This window comes from Macaca fascicularis, chromosome 12, assembly GCF_037993035.2.
Source record: "Macaca fascicularis isolate 582-1 chromosome 12, T2T-MFA8v1.1".
NCBI lineage: Eukaryota > Metazoa > Chordata > Mammalia > Primates > Cercopithecidae > Macaca > Macaca fascicularis.
Window position 1 is genome coordinate 11,439,961 of NC_088386.1, and position 17,718 is coordinate 11,457,678.

Sequence of the window (17,718 nt, forward strand, 5' to 3'; positions counted from 1 at the left end):
CAAAATTACCTGGGCGTGGTAGCGCATGTCTGTAATGCCAGCTACCTGGGAGACTGAGGCAGGAGAATCACTTGAACCCAGGAGGTGGAGGTTGCGGTGGACAGAGATTGTGCCATAGCATTCCAGCCTGGGCAACAAGAGTGAAACTCCATCTCAAAAACAAACAAACAAACAAAATCAATGCATGTGTTACTACCCATTCTGAGGAGACGGAACATGAGAAAAGCTGAGACAGCATCGAAAGAATGCCAGTGTCAATCCTTAAACAGACTACTCAAACCACCCACTTACCTAGAAAAAGCAAATCTCATGAGTAGCTCACAGGTGTTTACCAGTACAATGTTTACTGCTGTGTGAACTCAAGCAAATTCCTGTCACCCCTGGGTCCCAGAGAACAGGACAAGAGGCCCTGGGCCTGCAATGCCAGCGACTCCTTGGCACAGGTGCCCAGAGGCAGGTAGCATGAAGAGGCTGCCATGCTCCAGGCTGGGCAAACTAACCCACTTCTAGCCACAGCAGCCTAGCCCCAGAACTGAGTCCCGACCCAAAAGGAGTCACCCTGGCCTTCAGGGTCTGTTTTGCATGGGGCGGGGTGACTAGCCCACTGTGGCAACAGAGCCTGGGACAGCCCCCTGAGCCCCACCTCCTGGTACTTACCCCTGCCTTTGTGCAATTCTCTCCCCTCTAGTGTAGGCGGGACCTGTGACTCACTTCTAACCAATGGAATACGGCCAATGTGATGGATGGCACTCTATCTTGACTACATTATGTTACAATTTGCTGGCCATGAAGAAGCCAATTGCCATGTCATGAATGACCTGTGGGGAGGGCCACAGCGCAGGGAACCACAAGAGGCCCTAGGAACTGAGGGCAGCCTCCTCTAACAGCCAACAAAAAACTGAAACTCACATTTTGTTTGCTTTTTAAGACAGTCTTGCTCTGTTGCTCAGGCTGGAGTACAGTGACGTGGTCTCAGCTCACTGCAACCTCCATCTCCCGGGTTGAAGCGATTCTCCTGCGTCAGCCTCCTGAGTAGCTAGCGTCTGCCACTACGCCTGGCTAATTGTTTTTGTATCTTTAGTGGAGACGGGGTTTCACCGTGTTGGCCAGTCTGGTCTCAAACTCCTGACCTCATGATCCTCCCTTCTCGGCTGCCCAAAGTGCTGGGATTACAGGCATGAGCCACCGCACCCAGCCTAAAACTCACTTTTATAGTAGCTGCAAGGAATTGAATTCTGGGAGCTTGGAAGTGTGTCCTTCCCCTGCCGAGCCTCCAGAGGAGAAGAGCCCAGCTGACACCTTGGCTGCAGCCTTGTGAGACCTTAAGCAGAGGACCCAGCCAAGCAGGACCCACATTCCTGACCCACAGAAACTGTAAGCTATAATAATAAATGTGTGTTTTGTGAGCCACTAAATTTGTTCAGCAAGAGGTAACTAATACATCGACCAAACAAGGGTGTCCAATGTCAGAGATTACACTTGACACGTACAGGGAATCAGTCAGCGGCCACAGCAGCAAAGCAGACAAATGCAGGAGGAGGTTCTGAGTTGCAGAGGAGCTGCTGGCAGGTAGGGGAGCCCCCGGTGCCTGGCCCTGGGGGGGAGGCAGGGGACAGCCTGTTCACCAGAGACCTGAAGCATCCTCCTCGACATTCCAGTTCTACACAGGGCTGGCTCTCACATGCACCCTCCCACGATTCACTCCTTCCTTCTCCAGAAACCTGCTCATCTGCCTGTGGCCTCTGGGTCAGACGGCATACCATGAGCCTTCCGATCACCTGCCAGGGAAACATGGAAGTCACTGGGAGGCCGGGCGCGGCGGCTCACGCCTGTAATCCCAGCACTTTGGGAGGCTGAGGTGGGTGGATCACCTGAGGTCAGGAGTTTGAGACCAGCCTGGCCAACATGGTGAAACCCCATCTCTACTAAAAATAGAAAAACTAGCCAGGCGTGGTGGCGGGAGCCTGTAATCCCAGCTACTTGGAAGGCTGAGGCAGGAGAATCACTTGAACATGGGAGGCGGATGTTGTGGTGAGCCGAGATGGGGCCATTGCACTCCAGCCTGGGCAACAAGAGCGAAACTCCATCTCAAAAAAAGAGAGGTTGAGGCTGTAGCGAGCCAATATCGCACCACTGCGCTCCAGCCTGGTGACAGAGTGAGACCCTGCCTCAATATACGTGTGTGTGTGTGTGTGTGTATAGCTAGTGGAGATGAGTATCATCATGTACTGTTTTACTCAGCATCTACCATAGTTAAATCTTCTATATAAATGTATATACACACTCATTACATCTTTCCAAAAAAAGTAAAATGCCATCATCCCCACTTAAGAAAAACTATGAGAAAATGATGCTCAGAGAGACTGAGGAACTCATAAATGGGAATAGAGCTTCATTGCTAAGACTCAGGCCGCTCTATTTAAAGCCTAAGTTCTTTCCACAGGCTGCCCCCGACCCTGATACAGACAATCCTTACAACCCGGCCTGCCAGCTCTGAGTCTTCCCTTAAAGATGAAGTCTGCAGGTGGCAGCAGGTGCAGGATGGGTGTGACCAGAGGTTGCTTGGATGTGTTTGTGCTCCAGTGTGGTCCACTACAAGCCACTCCCCAAAGGCACTTCAAAACGGAGTTGGGTCCCCCTCCACATGCGACTTCCCAGAGCCTGCCGCCATCTGGCCTCCCTATCTTCCCATCAGGACGGTGGGACCGCTGGCAGCTCCCCAGACACAGCTGGCTGCTTCGTCGCTTCTATTTTGCTCACAGTCTCCTTCTGTCTTGAACAAACTTCTTTTCTTTGCCTTCCTCTCTACTTTCCCACCCTTCAAGACTCATCTCGTCAGTTCTTCTAAGCAGCCCTCCTTCCTTCCCTTTCTAGCCTGGGTTACTTATTCCTAACACAAATGCATACTGCTAGCATAGAGTATCATTGCGCACGATGAAGGTTGTGCTAGCTAGTGCATTACTTCGTGGTATTACTTTTATCAGCATACATGTTCATCTTCTCCAACAATGTGGAGACTCCTGAAGTCTGGGTTGTGTGTATTTCATTTCGTATCCCAGTGCTTAGCCCAAAGCATGAGACAGAGTAGGATGTTGGTAGAAGGGATGCTCCTGCCCATGAAATGACCAGCAGCACTAGAAGTTTGGAAAGTAATTAAAGGCAAGGCTCATGTTTACTTATTCTTGAAGCCCTACTATCACCCACATTAGCAGTCACCCGGCACAGCAGTTTCCACAGATAACCACTGGACAAATATTCTTTGCATAACTGACTCTACAGATCTACCCAGGAGCTTGCTGGGCTCACCCTCCTTCCGGAAAAGGAGAATCCACAAGCGTCTCTGACAGCCTCGTTCACCCTCTACGCATGCTTTCCTGTTGGCTGGACTGCCTGGTGGACACTGAGCAGCCTCTGGATACACACTCCGGTGCCCTGGGGAGCTTCTGCACACCTGACGAGGCAGAAGAATGACCCCTAGTGGCCCTCGCTGGCTTTGTTCGTCCATGAAGCACTGGAACCGGAAGGGGGGTTTTCAGAAAAGGTACAGTGATTCAGAGACAACTGTCTAGAAAGAGTGCTTATCAATACACAAGGATTCTGGCAATCGCAACAGAATAAATAGCTGTAGAACCACAGAGTAAATATTAAATATACCTCTTTATTACTGGTAATAAACCCATGTAATATAGCAGTAAATAAAATATATTTTATAAATCTTTTAAAGCCTATGCAATTTTCAACCTTAAAATGCTTTAAGAAGCTCTCATGAACGTTGCAAATAATACAGACAACAGGTACATCACACTGTACAGTTCTTCAAAGGCATATTTTTAAATAACTCATCTTAAAAAAAAAAAAACCCAACTCTGCCCCCCACCACCTGCCCCAGCAAGAATTACTATGATTTTGCAGTAAGAGATTTTGGAAAAACAAGTCTATTAAAACCAGGGCTTCAGTTCTTCCAAAACCACACAAAGGATCTGTATCTACCAGCACACATTCTCTTTAAATGGAAAAGTTTACCTTGTCCCATCAAACCAGTCCCCGCAAAGGCAGTTTGTTACCATGTAAATTTAAAGTTGATCAAATCAGTTGTCATAGACTCATTTTCTGATTTGATTATTCTTGTTTTCTTTGGAGGAAGGAGGATAGCACTTTGTTTTTCTAATGAACAGGTAGAGTACAAAAAGTTTAATTTCTTTTGTTAAACAGAAGTTCTATAGGATTACTTTCTCCCTGATTTAGCTCTGAACTAAAGTTCATAACTACCTTCGTGGTAACAATCAAAGTTCACCTCCTGTAGGTGCTTATAAACTGCTTGCTTATAAACCCAGGGCCTCTGAAATATACTGACATATTCTCTTCACCGACCTAGGGCACTCCCTTCCGTTAACCACCCACTCAGCGCCACCTGGGCCAAGCTCCTCCGCCGCAAGCTCAGCCTGAGTTTAAATCCTAGACCTAGCATCCGTAAAACCTTAGGAAAGCACTCTAAGCCTTTGATCACAGGCTGGCAGAGCAAGCCCACCCTCTGAATTAGACACCCACAAAGCCGATATAATCAATATCGAAGGCAATGAAGTAATTATTTCATCCAGAAATAATTACTGTTTCAGGTTCACACAGGAGGTTTCACACACTTAACACATCTTCCTTGCACACTTTGTGTGTGCAGACACTCAGCTGGTTTCTCATAGCTAGGCATGTACATTTCACACATATTCCAAGAAGGGACTTGGAAAGAAATTTCAACTTTTAAAGTTGCTTTCTAGTCACAGGTGAGTGGTCTCTTGCCTCTTTGAAATATAAAGTTTCTTCACAGCCCATAACGTGGAAAGATTGCTAGAAGACTTTTATGCAAGACAGTCAGAATACGGAATACAAGACTCCCTCTGTCACAGGTTTAGTCAACTTCTCGCGAAAGTACCTGTAGTTGACGCTGACAGCTTCCTCTGTTGAAGGAATCAGGTGCGACAGGGATGGACATGTGGGGCAGACCCTAACCCTGCCAAAGAGAATGGTCAGATGGCAATCAGAGCACAGAGAGTGGAGGGAGATGACCAGGAGGAGCCGAAGAAGGCACGCCAGGGGTTCTAGGAAAAGAGCAGGGACATCTGCAAAGAGTTCAATAGGGTGACCAGGAAGGATGACCAGGAGGGGTTCAGGCTGCCGTGCACGGTGTGGAGCTCGAGATGTGGGACATCTGTGTGGAAGGAGAAGCACCTTTGCGGGGTGGTGGCCCTGAAAGGATGGGCAGAACTGTGTCAGAAATTGGAGGAGAGTAAGAGTCCCAGCAGAATGAATTGCATGAGAAAAGGCACAGAGTGATGAGGGGAAACGAAGGGGCTTTGCATAGCATCCATCTTTACAATCACCTGTGAGGCCACTCTAACCACCTTCGTTCTACAGACGTGCCGGCTCACACAGCCCACATGGGGCAGAACTGAAATTCACAGAGCTGTGTGTGATTCCTCAGCCAGAGCAACCTCTCTATGCCAAGCACAGGCACTGCTCAGGGAGAAGGAGTGCTGAATGGCAAGGGCACAGGTGGAGGGATGGCAGGCATCCAGATGGGGTGAGGTCCCCGGGTGCTTTGATGGAGCGCTCTAGAATTCCTATGGAGGAGGGGTTTGGAGAAACAACTGGAGCAGGGGATGGAGGAGGCTTATCCAAAGCTGCATTTCCACAGCATTAGTGCGCCATGGCTCACTTAGGTGTGTGTTCATTTGAGGCAGTTCCATTGTCTGCTCTAACGCTGGCTAAATCAGTTGTACTTACTTCTGCAGGCGACGAGCAGGAGTGCAATCTGGGTAGTACTTAAGCCAGCTGCCAAGGCAGGGGTTCCTACAGTGGACAGAAACAGGGAGAGACCTGAGTGGGAAGACCACCACGACCACCAGACCACATCTCCAAAGCGTGTGAGGTCAGGAAAACAAGGAGGGAAGCAGAGGAGGCTGAAAAGTAGAAATGGAAAACTACATTCTGGGGGCTACCAGGGAGAAGGCATGCTGGCCAGCAAATACTAGGAAGGAAAACAGGGCAGAAAAGAACGTGAGGGCGAGCTCACCGCCACCGGAGCCAAGGGTGGGGAGCGGCAAGGCAGACGGCAAGTGTCTACTTTCAACTTAGCAGAAAACTTTCTCAGTGGGAAAACAATCAGTCCTCCAATCCGGGTTTAGAGAAATAGAACCTGGCCAGACTTCTAAGATCACTGTGCTGTCTCTTATTTCACTTTGCCTCTTGGTACCAGTCCTCAAAAGAGAGCCCCTGCTTTAGAGAGAAACTTGAAGCGCTTCCTCAAGGCAACATGATTTTACATTTAAGCTAACATTCCGTTTAGTTCAGCTGACACCGAAGATCTTACATGAGTCCACATCAATAGAGGGCCCGGGGATACAGAGTGAACAGTTCATGGTCTCTGTGCTCACGGGGCTTACGTGACAACAGGGACTGAGAGGAGCACGAAGCAGCAGCAGGAGCCAGAAGAGGCTCATGAGGAGCGTCAGGGAAAGCCCTCGGGGCATCCAGAAAGGCTGCAGAGCAGCTACACGGTGCTTAAGACTGAGGACAGGGTCAGAACCGGGCTTCACAAAGACATTTTATTATTTGTATGTTATACGTCAATAAGCTTTTTTTTTTTTTTTCTTCCCAAGTCTCGCTCTGTCACCCAGGCTGGAGTGCAGTGGCGTGATCTCGGCTCACTGCAACCTCTGCCTCTTGAGTTCAAGCGATTCTCCTGCCTCAGCCTCCCAAGTAGCTGGGACTACAGGCGTGCACCACCACAGTGGGCAGTAAAGGAGTGAGACCCCGAGTAGGGAGAGAGGTGAAAGGAGAAGCAGGAGAAAGCTCAGGCACGGGAGAACTGGCAATGCTGTAAATATTGGAAACAGCCTCTGACTGTGCAGGGGGAGGTCCCTGGAGTCTGCAGGCTGCCCCAGCCAGCCTGGCAGTAGTGGAAGCGGACCGCAGTGGGGACTGATGTATGTTTCTGGAACATGTAGCCCCTGCCCTGTGCCTGAGGTAAGGAATACGGCTTAGCAATGAAAAGACAAAAAGAAGAAGGATATTTGCCTACACCCATACAATCCAAGAATCTCTGCAGGAAAAAAAAAAAATCCATACACATACCAAAAGCAATTTCTCCCTAATAAAGAACACAATTTGCACAGATGAGTTGATAAGTTGGCCAATCGCACATGGAAAAGTGCTGACTTAAAGTTACGCAGGTATCTTAGTCATCTTGACCCAGGAAGTCAGGGCCTTTAAGGAAGCCACACTCCACTGCTGTCTCCACAGCCAGAATCGAGTCCCCAGCACTTCCCCCACTTCACCGAGTGCCAGCCCCTGCAGAATGCCGCTGCCTCCCCCAGGCTGAGAAACCCTGGCCCGGGGCTCCGTTTCCAGCTGTGCTGGGATGAGGAAACTTCACGGGTCAGGACATCTTCTTGTCTTAGATTCTCACTCGAACCAATGTGTGGCTAATTAAGGCAGTCTAGACTCACAGAGTTTTACCACAGGATTCAAATAATATCACACATGTGTTTTCACTGCATAAATCAGATTTTAGGGAAGCTTTCCCAGCTGTAACTACTGAAAATACATAAGAAGTAACTGATGACTTAGCCCATAAGAAGTTAACCAGCTCATCCCTTTGACTCCTGTGCAACACTCACCTTGAGATGTTTTTAACTACCAGAAATAAGCTTGGTTTTGTTTTTTTTTTTTTTTTTTTTTTGAGACGGAGTCTCGCTCTGTGGCCCAGGCAGGAGTGCAGTGGCCGGATCTCGGCTCACTGCAACTTCCCCCTCCCGGGTTTACGCCATTCTCCTGCCTCAGCCTCCCGTGTAGCTGGGACTACAGGCGCCCGCCACCAGGCCCAGCTAATTTTTTGTATTTTCAGTAGAGACGGGGTTTCACCGTGTTTGCCAGGATGGTCTCAATCTCCTGACCTCGTGATCTGCCCGCCTCAGCCTCCCAAAGTGCTGGGATTACAGGCGTGAGCCACTGCACCCAGCCATAAGCTTGTTTTAATATGTGAAGTTGATGGACGCTAACTTTCCTAAGGATTCCGGAACTTGAAGACCATTCAGGTATCTGGTCCTTCATCACTGCCACTTGAGAAGGCTTGTGGAGGCTGCACTGCAAAGAAGCAGCTTCCCCCTCCTGGCAGCAGGGGGCTCTGTTCCTGCTCCCAGGCCACAGCGCCTTCACCAACCTGGGCCGGAGGCCGAATCCTCAGCTCAGCCAGGTTTCTGTGCTTCCCAGACACAACCAGAGGCCCCATCCGACTTGAGCTACGTGTGTGGCAGTGAATCATCCTGACAGTACTGTCAGTGTGACTGAACACGTCTAGCTTGGTGGCACACAACTAAGTAAGTAGAAATTAACAGCAAGCTGCAGTGTGTCAGGACAAGCTCTAGTGCGTGAATTAGACACAGGCTGGGGCACAGGGATGTTGCAGGAAGTCTGTTTCTTCATTCACATCTACTCAAATAGAGAAGGCCAGCCTTAAACCCAAGGGCCCAAATTAGTTTTAAAACTTTTACTACATCCTTTCTAAAAAGTCCTCAAAGTGGGCTTTGTGTAGCAACTTACAAAAGGAAACCAGGAAGTCTGCACTGGCAATACGCATTTTAGCATCACTGAGGAGCAAGTAACTCACCAACTGCAGCTGGCAAGCAGGATCGTCCCGAGTCTGAGAACAAGAAATCTACAAAAACGCTAACAGCACAGGTAAATTAGCTCAGATTTGTTGACCATATAAAAACAAGAGAACATCCCAAGTCAGCTCCATTTCAAAAAAGATAAGACAAAGGATGTACTACTCCACACAGGCAGTTCAGGTTGTACCTATACAGGTAATAAACTGATCATCCAAGAGGTAAAGGCAAAACACATAAGTGAAATCAACACAGGCTTAGGGAAAACTTGCAATTCCCTCACTTGAAAGTTGGTATCAGAAGACAACCGGCCAGGCCAGTCATGGTGGCTCATACCCAGCACTTTGGGAGGCCAAGGCAGGTGAAACGTTTGAGCCCAGGAGTTCAAGACCAATCTAGGCAACACAGCAAGACCCCATCTCTGCAAAAAACATTTAAAAATTAGCCAGTCATGGGGGCGTACATCTGCATTCCCAGCTTCTCTGGAGACTGAGGCGGGACGACTGCTTGAGCCCAGGAGTTCAAGACTGCAGTGAGCCATGATTGCACTACTGCATTCCACTGTGGGTAGCCAAGCAGGACCCTGTCTGAAAAATTACACCGAATGCTGAGGTCCATACTCCTGGAGAACAGAGATTGCCATAGGCCCCCAACCTGGGTTGGGAGGCCGACCCCTGCATGAAGTTTAAAATGACCCCTGCATGAAGTCAGATCAATGTGTTCACTCTAACTTTGATCTGCAGAAAAAGGAAATCCTAAGTATTTGTGACAATGAAACCAGGGCAAAATGGAAAGCTGAGCCCAAAAGTTAGTCTCTCCTGAGGTCTCTCTTCAAATAATAGTATTTTAAAAAGCCCAGAGGGCACAGAGAATGGAAGGGTCACTAGCTGATGTGTGAATCTGACAAATTTACAAAAGCCAAAACCCAGAAGTGAGCCGTTCAATGAGGAAGGAGCTGTTGAGAGGAGGGCTGCCTGCCCACCAGGACTGGCTCAGTCTGAACTGACAGATGGAGCAGCAGAACCACGGTGCATAACTAGAGACAGCCTAAGTAGACGTCTGTGTGGGACACGGTCCACCCCACCCCTGCAGGCAGCTCTGTCCATAACCAGAGCTCTTCTCTTGGAAGAAACTGTCTGGAGTGAACCAAGGCATCCAGCCTGGCCATTGGCCCCTAGAGCACACCTTCCCTCGATTAGGCATTAGAGATTCCCAGCACTATGACTCGTTTTCTACCCATTCACCCCGAAGTCAAGCCTGGGCATCCAGGATACAGCTGGACAACTAGGAATCATCAGATACATGAGGAAAACTGCAGCTTAAAAAATAAAGAACAAAGAAAAAGTGAATACAAACACAACTTTCAAAAGATCTAATATCCTTCGAAAGTCAAGATATTGAATCCATAAGGCTGCCAAGAACAGTTGCTGTGAAAAAGGAACAAATAAAGACAAAGAAAGCTTTTGTTCACGCATGCACACGGTGAACAAGTGAGAAGATGAAAGTTGATTCCACTAGTGTAAGCTTCCAAAGGGCAAGGAATTTGTCTGTTTTGCTCACTACTCTATCTCAAGAACTTACAACAGCGCTTCGCAAAGTGCTTGGAAAACCACAGGGAGGGAGGATAAATTTGAGAAAATAAAGATGGAAAATATAGGAAGCGGATGGAGCAGATATGAATCTAGGTTCCAAAGGTGGTAACAGGAGCTCTGGAAGGAGAAAACAGAAGTGATCAAATAATTTCAAAAATACTTTTTCTAGAGCTGAAGAGGCAGGAGTCTTCATTGGAAGCCTCTGCCGACTGCCGAGCAGGATGAGTCACAAAACAGCCACACTTAGATCCACAGCTGTGTCCATTTCAGACCCTGCAGATAAGGAGAAGGCCCCGATAACGGGAGAGAGGGAAAAGCCAGGGCCCCCACTGCAAAGGGACGACCAGGGAGGGCTACACCAGTTTGATCACCGATGATGCACCCTCCAAGACTCTGAGCCAAGCCTTCCACATTCCCAGGGAAACGATTTTGAACCCAGAATTTTACTCCAAGCTAAACTAGCAATCAAATAAAGGGCGAAAGTACCAACACTCTCACACATGCCGAGGGACTCTGAAAGCTCTCCTCCAGCACATCCTTCCTGAAAATGCACTCCAGCAAAACGAGGATGAAAACCAAGAAAGGAAGACGTGAAATTCAGAATAGTGTGGAACTGACCCACATGTCCGACACAAATCTCACCACCTACAAAGTAACCAGTCCAAATTAGATCGGACAACCCACGAGCTCTAAGCAGAATATCTTCAGAAGAATGGAAGCAGATTTCAAGCAATAGAGAAAGAAACTGGCATGAGGGGGAAGAGAGCGCATAAGTGTTCTCTCAAGAAAAAAGCAGCCCAACATCAGGAAAAATGGCGAGGGGGTGAAGGGGCACTGCATAGGAAACCACCAAAGCTGAAGCTCACACGTGACGTGATCCAGGCGCCAACAACAGCCCGCTGGACCAGACACTAGAAATACTCCTTCAAGTGGTGGCCTGCACAGCACGGCGAAGGACATGCAACTGCTGCACAGTGCTCAGCTCGGCAACGAGCCAGGTTCACAAGTGAGAATAACCACATCATCCATGACTGATGTTCAACTTTCAGAATTAATCTACAGGAAGCACCAATGCCTGAATTATGGTCACAGAATGGAATGCCCATGTCATCCATCCTGATAATGTAAACAAAGAAGAAAGAACTGACAAGAGCTGGGAAAGAGACGGGGTCAAGAGATGGCGGCAGGACTGCTCACACCCTCACCTTTCCAAGTGGGGAACCACGCAGCACTTTCGAGAGTTGACCAAATAAGAAAACGGAAGTTTAAATGTATGGTTTTAAAGGTATGGCAGTCACCAAGAAAGGAATTAAAACTGAAATTACTGCTGACAGTGGTAACTGGGGGTAAGGGGAACGGGTGAGCTAAATCCTTGTCTGTCATGTCAAGTCCTTACTGGAAAGGTCTGAGGTTGAAAATCAAGAAATAATGGCAAAAGATGATTATTTAGAAATACAGGAGTACCCAATGAATGAGCTGAGAGTAGAATGGGTTAGAAGTGAGCTTTGAAGCTGGAGCAGGGAAGAGTGAAACTGAAGTTCTTTCCATCACAAGAACTTCCAGGCCACTTGACTTTAAAGCCCATGCAGTTAGAATTTTGATAAAATAATTTTAGGCCAGGCGTGGTAGCTCATGCCTGTAATCCCAGCACTTTGGGAGGCCAAGGTGGGCGGATCACCTGAGGTCAGGGGTTTGAGACCAGCCTGACCAACATGGTGAAACCCTGCCTCTACCAAAAATACAAAATTAGCCAGGTGTAGTGGCACATGCCTGTAATCCCAGCTACTTGGGAGGCTGTGGCAGGAGAGTCACTTGAACCCAGGAGGCGGAGGCTGCAGTGAGCCAAGATCATGCCATTGCACTCCAGCCTGGGCAACAAGAGCGAAACTCCACCTCAAACAAACATAAAATAATAATAATAATTTTGGCCAGATGCCATGGCTCACGCCTATAATCCCAGCACTTTTGGAGGCCAAGGCAGGCAGATCATGAGGTCAGGAGATCAAGATCATCCTGGCTAACAAGGTGAAACCCTGTCTCTACTAAAAAAGAAATACAAAAACAAAATTAGCCGGGCATGGTGGCGGGCACCTGTAGTCCCAGCTACTTGGGAGGCTGAGGCGGGAGAATGGCATGAACCCAGGAGGCGGAGCTTGCAGGGAGCCGAGATCATGCTACTACACTCCAGCCTGGGCAACAGAGCGAGACTCCGTCTCAAATAATAATAATAATAATAATAATAAACTTTTAAAATGAAAAATCAAGGTCAAGTTTACTGCTATAACATTAACATATTAGTACTTTCAAACACTGTTAAGCTTCTATGGTGCTTTATTAGAAAGTAGCTCATAGACCGACAGAGGTGAGTTTTGTATTTCAGTTGTCATTTAAATTATATGCCACAACTGACCTAATCTAAAAGACCCATTTTCTCCTACATTTTTATGTGTCATTGGAATCAGGATGAATTCATTTAATTAGTAGGGTTCCTACTGGTACATAAATTGTTTATGTTGTCTTGTAATCAGGGTGCCTTAGATTTAATAGGGCACTTGTAGAAAATTATGTCAACATACTTTTCCCCACATTACTTGATGAAATCATAGATTGTTACATCTATTTCTAATACTCTGCTCCTGCTCCCTTGTACTCCAGCTGTATACTGGTCGTTGGGTTTCTTCCTGAACACTTTAGGATCCTGGGACTAGCTGTATTCTAGCCTGGAAAGCTTCTGCACCCAGCCCATCTGCTCCTCACAGCGCTGGCTCCTTCTGGTCACCAGGTCTCAGTTCACGCATCACTCCCTTGGAGAAGCCTGTTTGCTACCCAATCTAAATCAGCTCTATGCCTTAGAGACATTTTCTGTCATACTGCTCAATTTTTATTAAAGCAGTTATCCTGATGTTTTCATTTCTCTTTCCTTACTAAAGCTTAAGCTCCAGGAGAGTGGAGATCTTGCCTATCTTGTTCAACACCACATCCCCGGCACCTAGAATAGAGCTCGATACCAAATAGGTGCTCAAATAGTTCTAAAATAAATACTTTTTAAAATAGCGCTAAGCTATGGACATATCTAAACATTTAGTGAGTGTGTTTCCAATTTATAAGCAGCATGGCTTCATTATTTTTCAATAGCTAAGAATCTCATATGTACAAGTTATTTTGTTAGAAGATCCATTTCTAACGGCTATCCAATTAAATATAATTGTAGAAATATATTAATAGAATATATCAAGTATAATTTCTATAGCATGAAATAAGTCATAACATCTTTAATTCACTTGTACATATTCCAAATTTACTTTTTTTTTTTTTTTTGAGATGGAGTCTTGCTCTGTTGCCCAGGCTGCAGTGCAGTGGCATGATCTCGGCTCACTGCAACCCCCATCTCCAGGGTTCAAGCGATTGTCCTGCTTAAGCCTCCCAAGTAGGTGGGATTACAGGCACCTGCCACCACGCCTGGCTAATTTGTGCATATTTTTAGTAGAGATGGGGTTTCCCCCAGGCTGGTCATGAACTCCTGACCTCACGTGATCTGCCCACCTCAGCCTCTCAAAGTGCTGGGGATTACAGGCGTGAGCCACTGTGACCGGCCCAAATTTACCCACTCTTGACTAGAACTGATATCAAATGGATGGCAAACAAGGATGAAAACAAAAAGCTTGTTTCAAAAATTCAAGAGTGTCCTTACCCTCAACTTTTTAAATTTTAAGAAGAGATGGAGGAAACATGAAGTTAAAATGACTGCTGATACTTATCATTTTATTTCCCCCAACTCAAGTATTAATTGAAATAGTTTATCAGATATTGAAGAACGCCTGACAAGAACAATAATGAATAACTGGCCATTCCTGGAGTACCTGCATTTCACATGGATGACAAAAGGACAAAATAAAAAGGCTGAAATCCCAAGAAAGTCTATTTGTCTGCTTTTTTATTCAAAAAAAAAGCCCATGATTATTTGGGAGGGGATACAGGATCGTTTTCCAGTCAGATCATAATTTCTACAATCTCTGTGATAATCGTAAATTCAAAAGGTTCCCGCTCTCCGCACCCCAATTCACTTTTGGCACCTATATATGAAATGTCACTTCTGAAAACTGGGAAAAAATGTGAATACTGGGCTTTTTACCACAGTGCTCCTTTCCTGATGAAAATCTTACAGTTTGCTCAATTTAAAATACTGATACAAGCAAGTTTTAAAATATCTCATCAATGAAAATCTTTTTCTAACTATCTGGCTATCTTAGAAAATAATTAGATTAGAAACAGCAGCCAATTCTCAGAGGCAATGGGGCAATGGCTTATCTCTCTCCACTTCTAATTTTAAATTTGGAATTACAGAGCAATTCTATGAGAGGTAGCAGAAGGTCTGGCACAGGCTCTGGCTTCATGATTTCAGAATACAACTTTAATTCATCGCTTCTTTGGGAAGAGTGTGTGTGAGACACTTAGTAAGAGGCTCAATAGACCTCCGTGTGCAGTGACGCTGATCAGAAAGACACATGCATTCGCCACTAGTGGAGAGGGAGGGGCCTAACCAGAGGACGAGCAGTTAGGAGAAGACTTAGCCAAAGAACTTAAAAATATCTACATGAGTGGAAACGTGTGTCATTTATAACGTACACCATTCTTGAGTCTTCACTTGGTCTGCCAAAAAAAAATTCCTACCTAAAAATCAGGATGCTTACAGGAGAAAAATAACCAACACAGACTATAATTGGCTAGTATTTAAATAAGAGGAAAACAACTCACAACTTTCACTTTTCATATGTGAGGAGGATTCGGAAGCTTGGTATTGACCTATTTGGCACAATTCAAATTCATTTTTTTAGCTGTTTCAGATCCATAGGGTATTGCCAAGAAACTTACCCAGAAACTCGGTGGATTTTTCAGTGTGCTTAGAGCTGAAGGGATTTTTCTCAGTACTACTACTAACCTGATAAAAGTGGGAGGGCATCTTACTCCACTCCCTCCTCCAAAACCCACTACAATATTTGTAGTTCAAAACCAAGGTTGGCAATGTTATAAAACTAGGAACAAAATAAGATGCTGTGACAATTCTCTCTCTCTGTAATCTACAGCTGTCTCCTACCTGTGGCACTTTATACATAGTTAAGCTTTTGGGAGGGAAGAAGGGGAGAAGACAGAAACTCCACAACCTCCTGACAAAGCAGCCCTTCCACTTGTATGGGCTTGTTTCTTCTGCCAGCCACTGAGTCACAAAAATATTTTTCCCCATTTAAAGAAGTCTGAGTGAATGAAGTTGGGGAGAGCAGGAAGCACAAGCAAGAAGTCAACCACAGCCTTCTCTTTACCAACCCAGCCCTGTGTCCTTATGGGCAGCTGGCTTCATCCGTCACCTTGACATTCATAGTAAGCAACATCTTTCTTTAAAACTTTTCTTGTTCTTGCCGCTTTTCTTGCCATTCTTGTCTTTGTTTTCAGACATCTTCTTTGTTCTGATTTCTCTCATTAGGTCAAAGAACACCTAGGGGGTGAGGAGGAAGGAGTAAAAAGAATGAAGTGAAGATAGAGCCATTTAATGACTTTTTTCTTTTATTAACCTGACACTGTGAACACAGCATTTAAGGATTCAATGAAATAATCTGACTAAGCAGGATATGTAGTTATATTTTAAAGCATAAAGTCAAACTTATTTTTATAAACCATATGTCAACAGAAACAATAGATATGGGGCAAATAAGAAAAATTAACCTTAAAAAATTCTAATTATACAAAGCAAACATCTCTCATGCAACTGCTCATATCACACAACTGCTCAAGCCAAGGACAGAATCATGGTACTGTCACTGCCATGCAACAGCGGCTTTTTTTTTTTTTTTTTAATTCAGACAAGGTCTCCCTATGTTGCCCAGGCCAGTCTTGAACTCCTGAGCTCAAGCAATCGGCCACCTCGGCCTTCCAAGTGCTGGGATTACAGGCATCAGCCACTGCACCCAGCCTAATGGCTGCTTTCAAAATGATAAAATCTTACAATAAGTTTGATGAAAGGTAAGATGTATTTTTGCATAGAACAGATGTACACATTTATAAAATTTACAAATATTGAGAGTAATAACAGCAAGCAGAATTTCTAGCATTTCCAACCACCAGGAAAGGGAAGAATGCCATGATGAGTTCCTGCTCCCAGGTGCTCTTGACATCCCGGCATCTGATTTAATCCTTACAAGGACCCCACCGAGACTGGAACATCATTACGCATGACAGTTTTCCCAGCTAACTCCACAGGAGCGGCCCTGGGGAGGCAGCAGGGTGGGAGGAGGAGGGCGTAAAGTATCAACAACTAAAGCTCCTGCACTAGGGGACTGAGAAGACAGAGGAGGAGAGATGTCCTTCTGGCCCCCCTATCCCTCCCCACGCACACTCCCCCACCCTCAATCTCAGGAACAACCACTCCTCCGACCTTTGTGATGTCAGCCGAGAGGAACTTTATCAAGAACTGATGAGACTTGTCCTTTGAAGGTCAGGGTGTTATTTAGATACGGATTATCCTTTTGTCACAGTAGTCTGGGTGTTGCCCTCTGCTACCAGCAATCATGCCAGAGGACTGATTATACCCAAGCAGACAAAATATGAATCCTACGAAGAGACATTTGAGATTTCTCACAGAGAATGACGGAGACTCCAAGTGTGGGACTGAGCACAGTCCTTATCTTTGGACATTCACACAAAACCACAAGCTCCTTCATGGCCACACCTTCTTCTTGGTGAAAAGCAAGATCAAGCCTCTGGAGTGTGGGGCTCCACATGCATTTACCACCAGCTCCAGGCACAGAAAAGCACCCCCAACCCCAGCCCCCAGCTAGATCAGGCCAACCCAAACACCCCTTATCGCCAGCCTCTCAGGAAAGCACGACCCGAGACAGCAACAGTGAACAGCTTCCAATGGTACAGGTTTGTCTTTTTGTCCTAACAGCAAAAGACAAGAGGAGGGGAATGGAGCGCATCCAACTTAAAATGATGACAAAGTTGTTCATGGGCTGATCTTATCACACCTTTCATATAAATTCTTTACAAGTGAATACAATGCTGCCAGTCATAAATCTCTGCTGGTTCCTGTTTGGCAGGTCAAGCTGGTCCAGCAGATGAGGGGAGATGACAGCGCAGACCCCCCACACGACAACCCATCCAGGAAATACACATCCACAGTTCCAAGCTGAGAGAGTCTCCCTGATTTTTTTTAAATGAGGCATATTTCTGGATTTCCTGTGTGGTTTCCACAGCTGGAAAATAATTTAATAAAAATATTTTAAGTAGCACAAGAATATAAGAGTGTAAGAGTTGAGAGATGACAATATAAAGAAAAGCTGACAAAGGAACATGCACTTCCCATTGCAGATTACAACTAAATGGACTTAGGTTGTAGGATATATGTATCCTATATGTATATCTATCCTACATGTATATGTCTCCTAAGATATATATTTTTATGTACGATACAT

General features: G+C 46.1%; 1 protein-coding gene across 7 annotated transcripts in view; it reads right to left on the reverse strand.

Annotated features, from left to right (window-relative positions):
• Nucleotides 1-14,169: 14,169 nt before the first annotated feature.
• The window catches only part of RALB (RAS like proto-oncogene B), a 52,924-nt gene continuing 49,375 nt past the window's right edge, over nt 14,170-17,718 (reverse strand). For all 7 annotated transcript variants that reach the window (XM_005572925.4, XM_045366949.2, XM_045366947.2 and 4 more), the window contains exon 5: nt 14,170-15,743. In XM_005572925.4, coding sequence (XP_005572982.2) covers nt 15,624-15,743 — 120 coding nt within the window. In that variant the 3' untranslated portion in view covers nt 14,170-15,623. The remainder of the gene's footprint in view (nt 15,744-17,718) is intronic.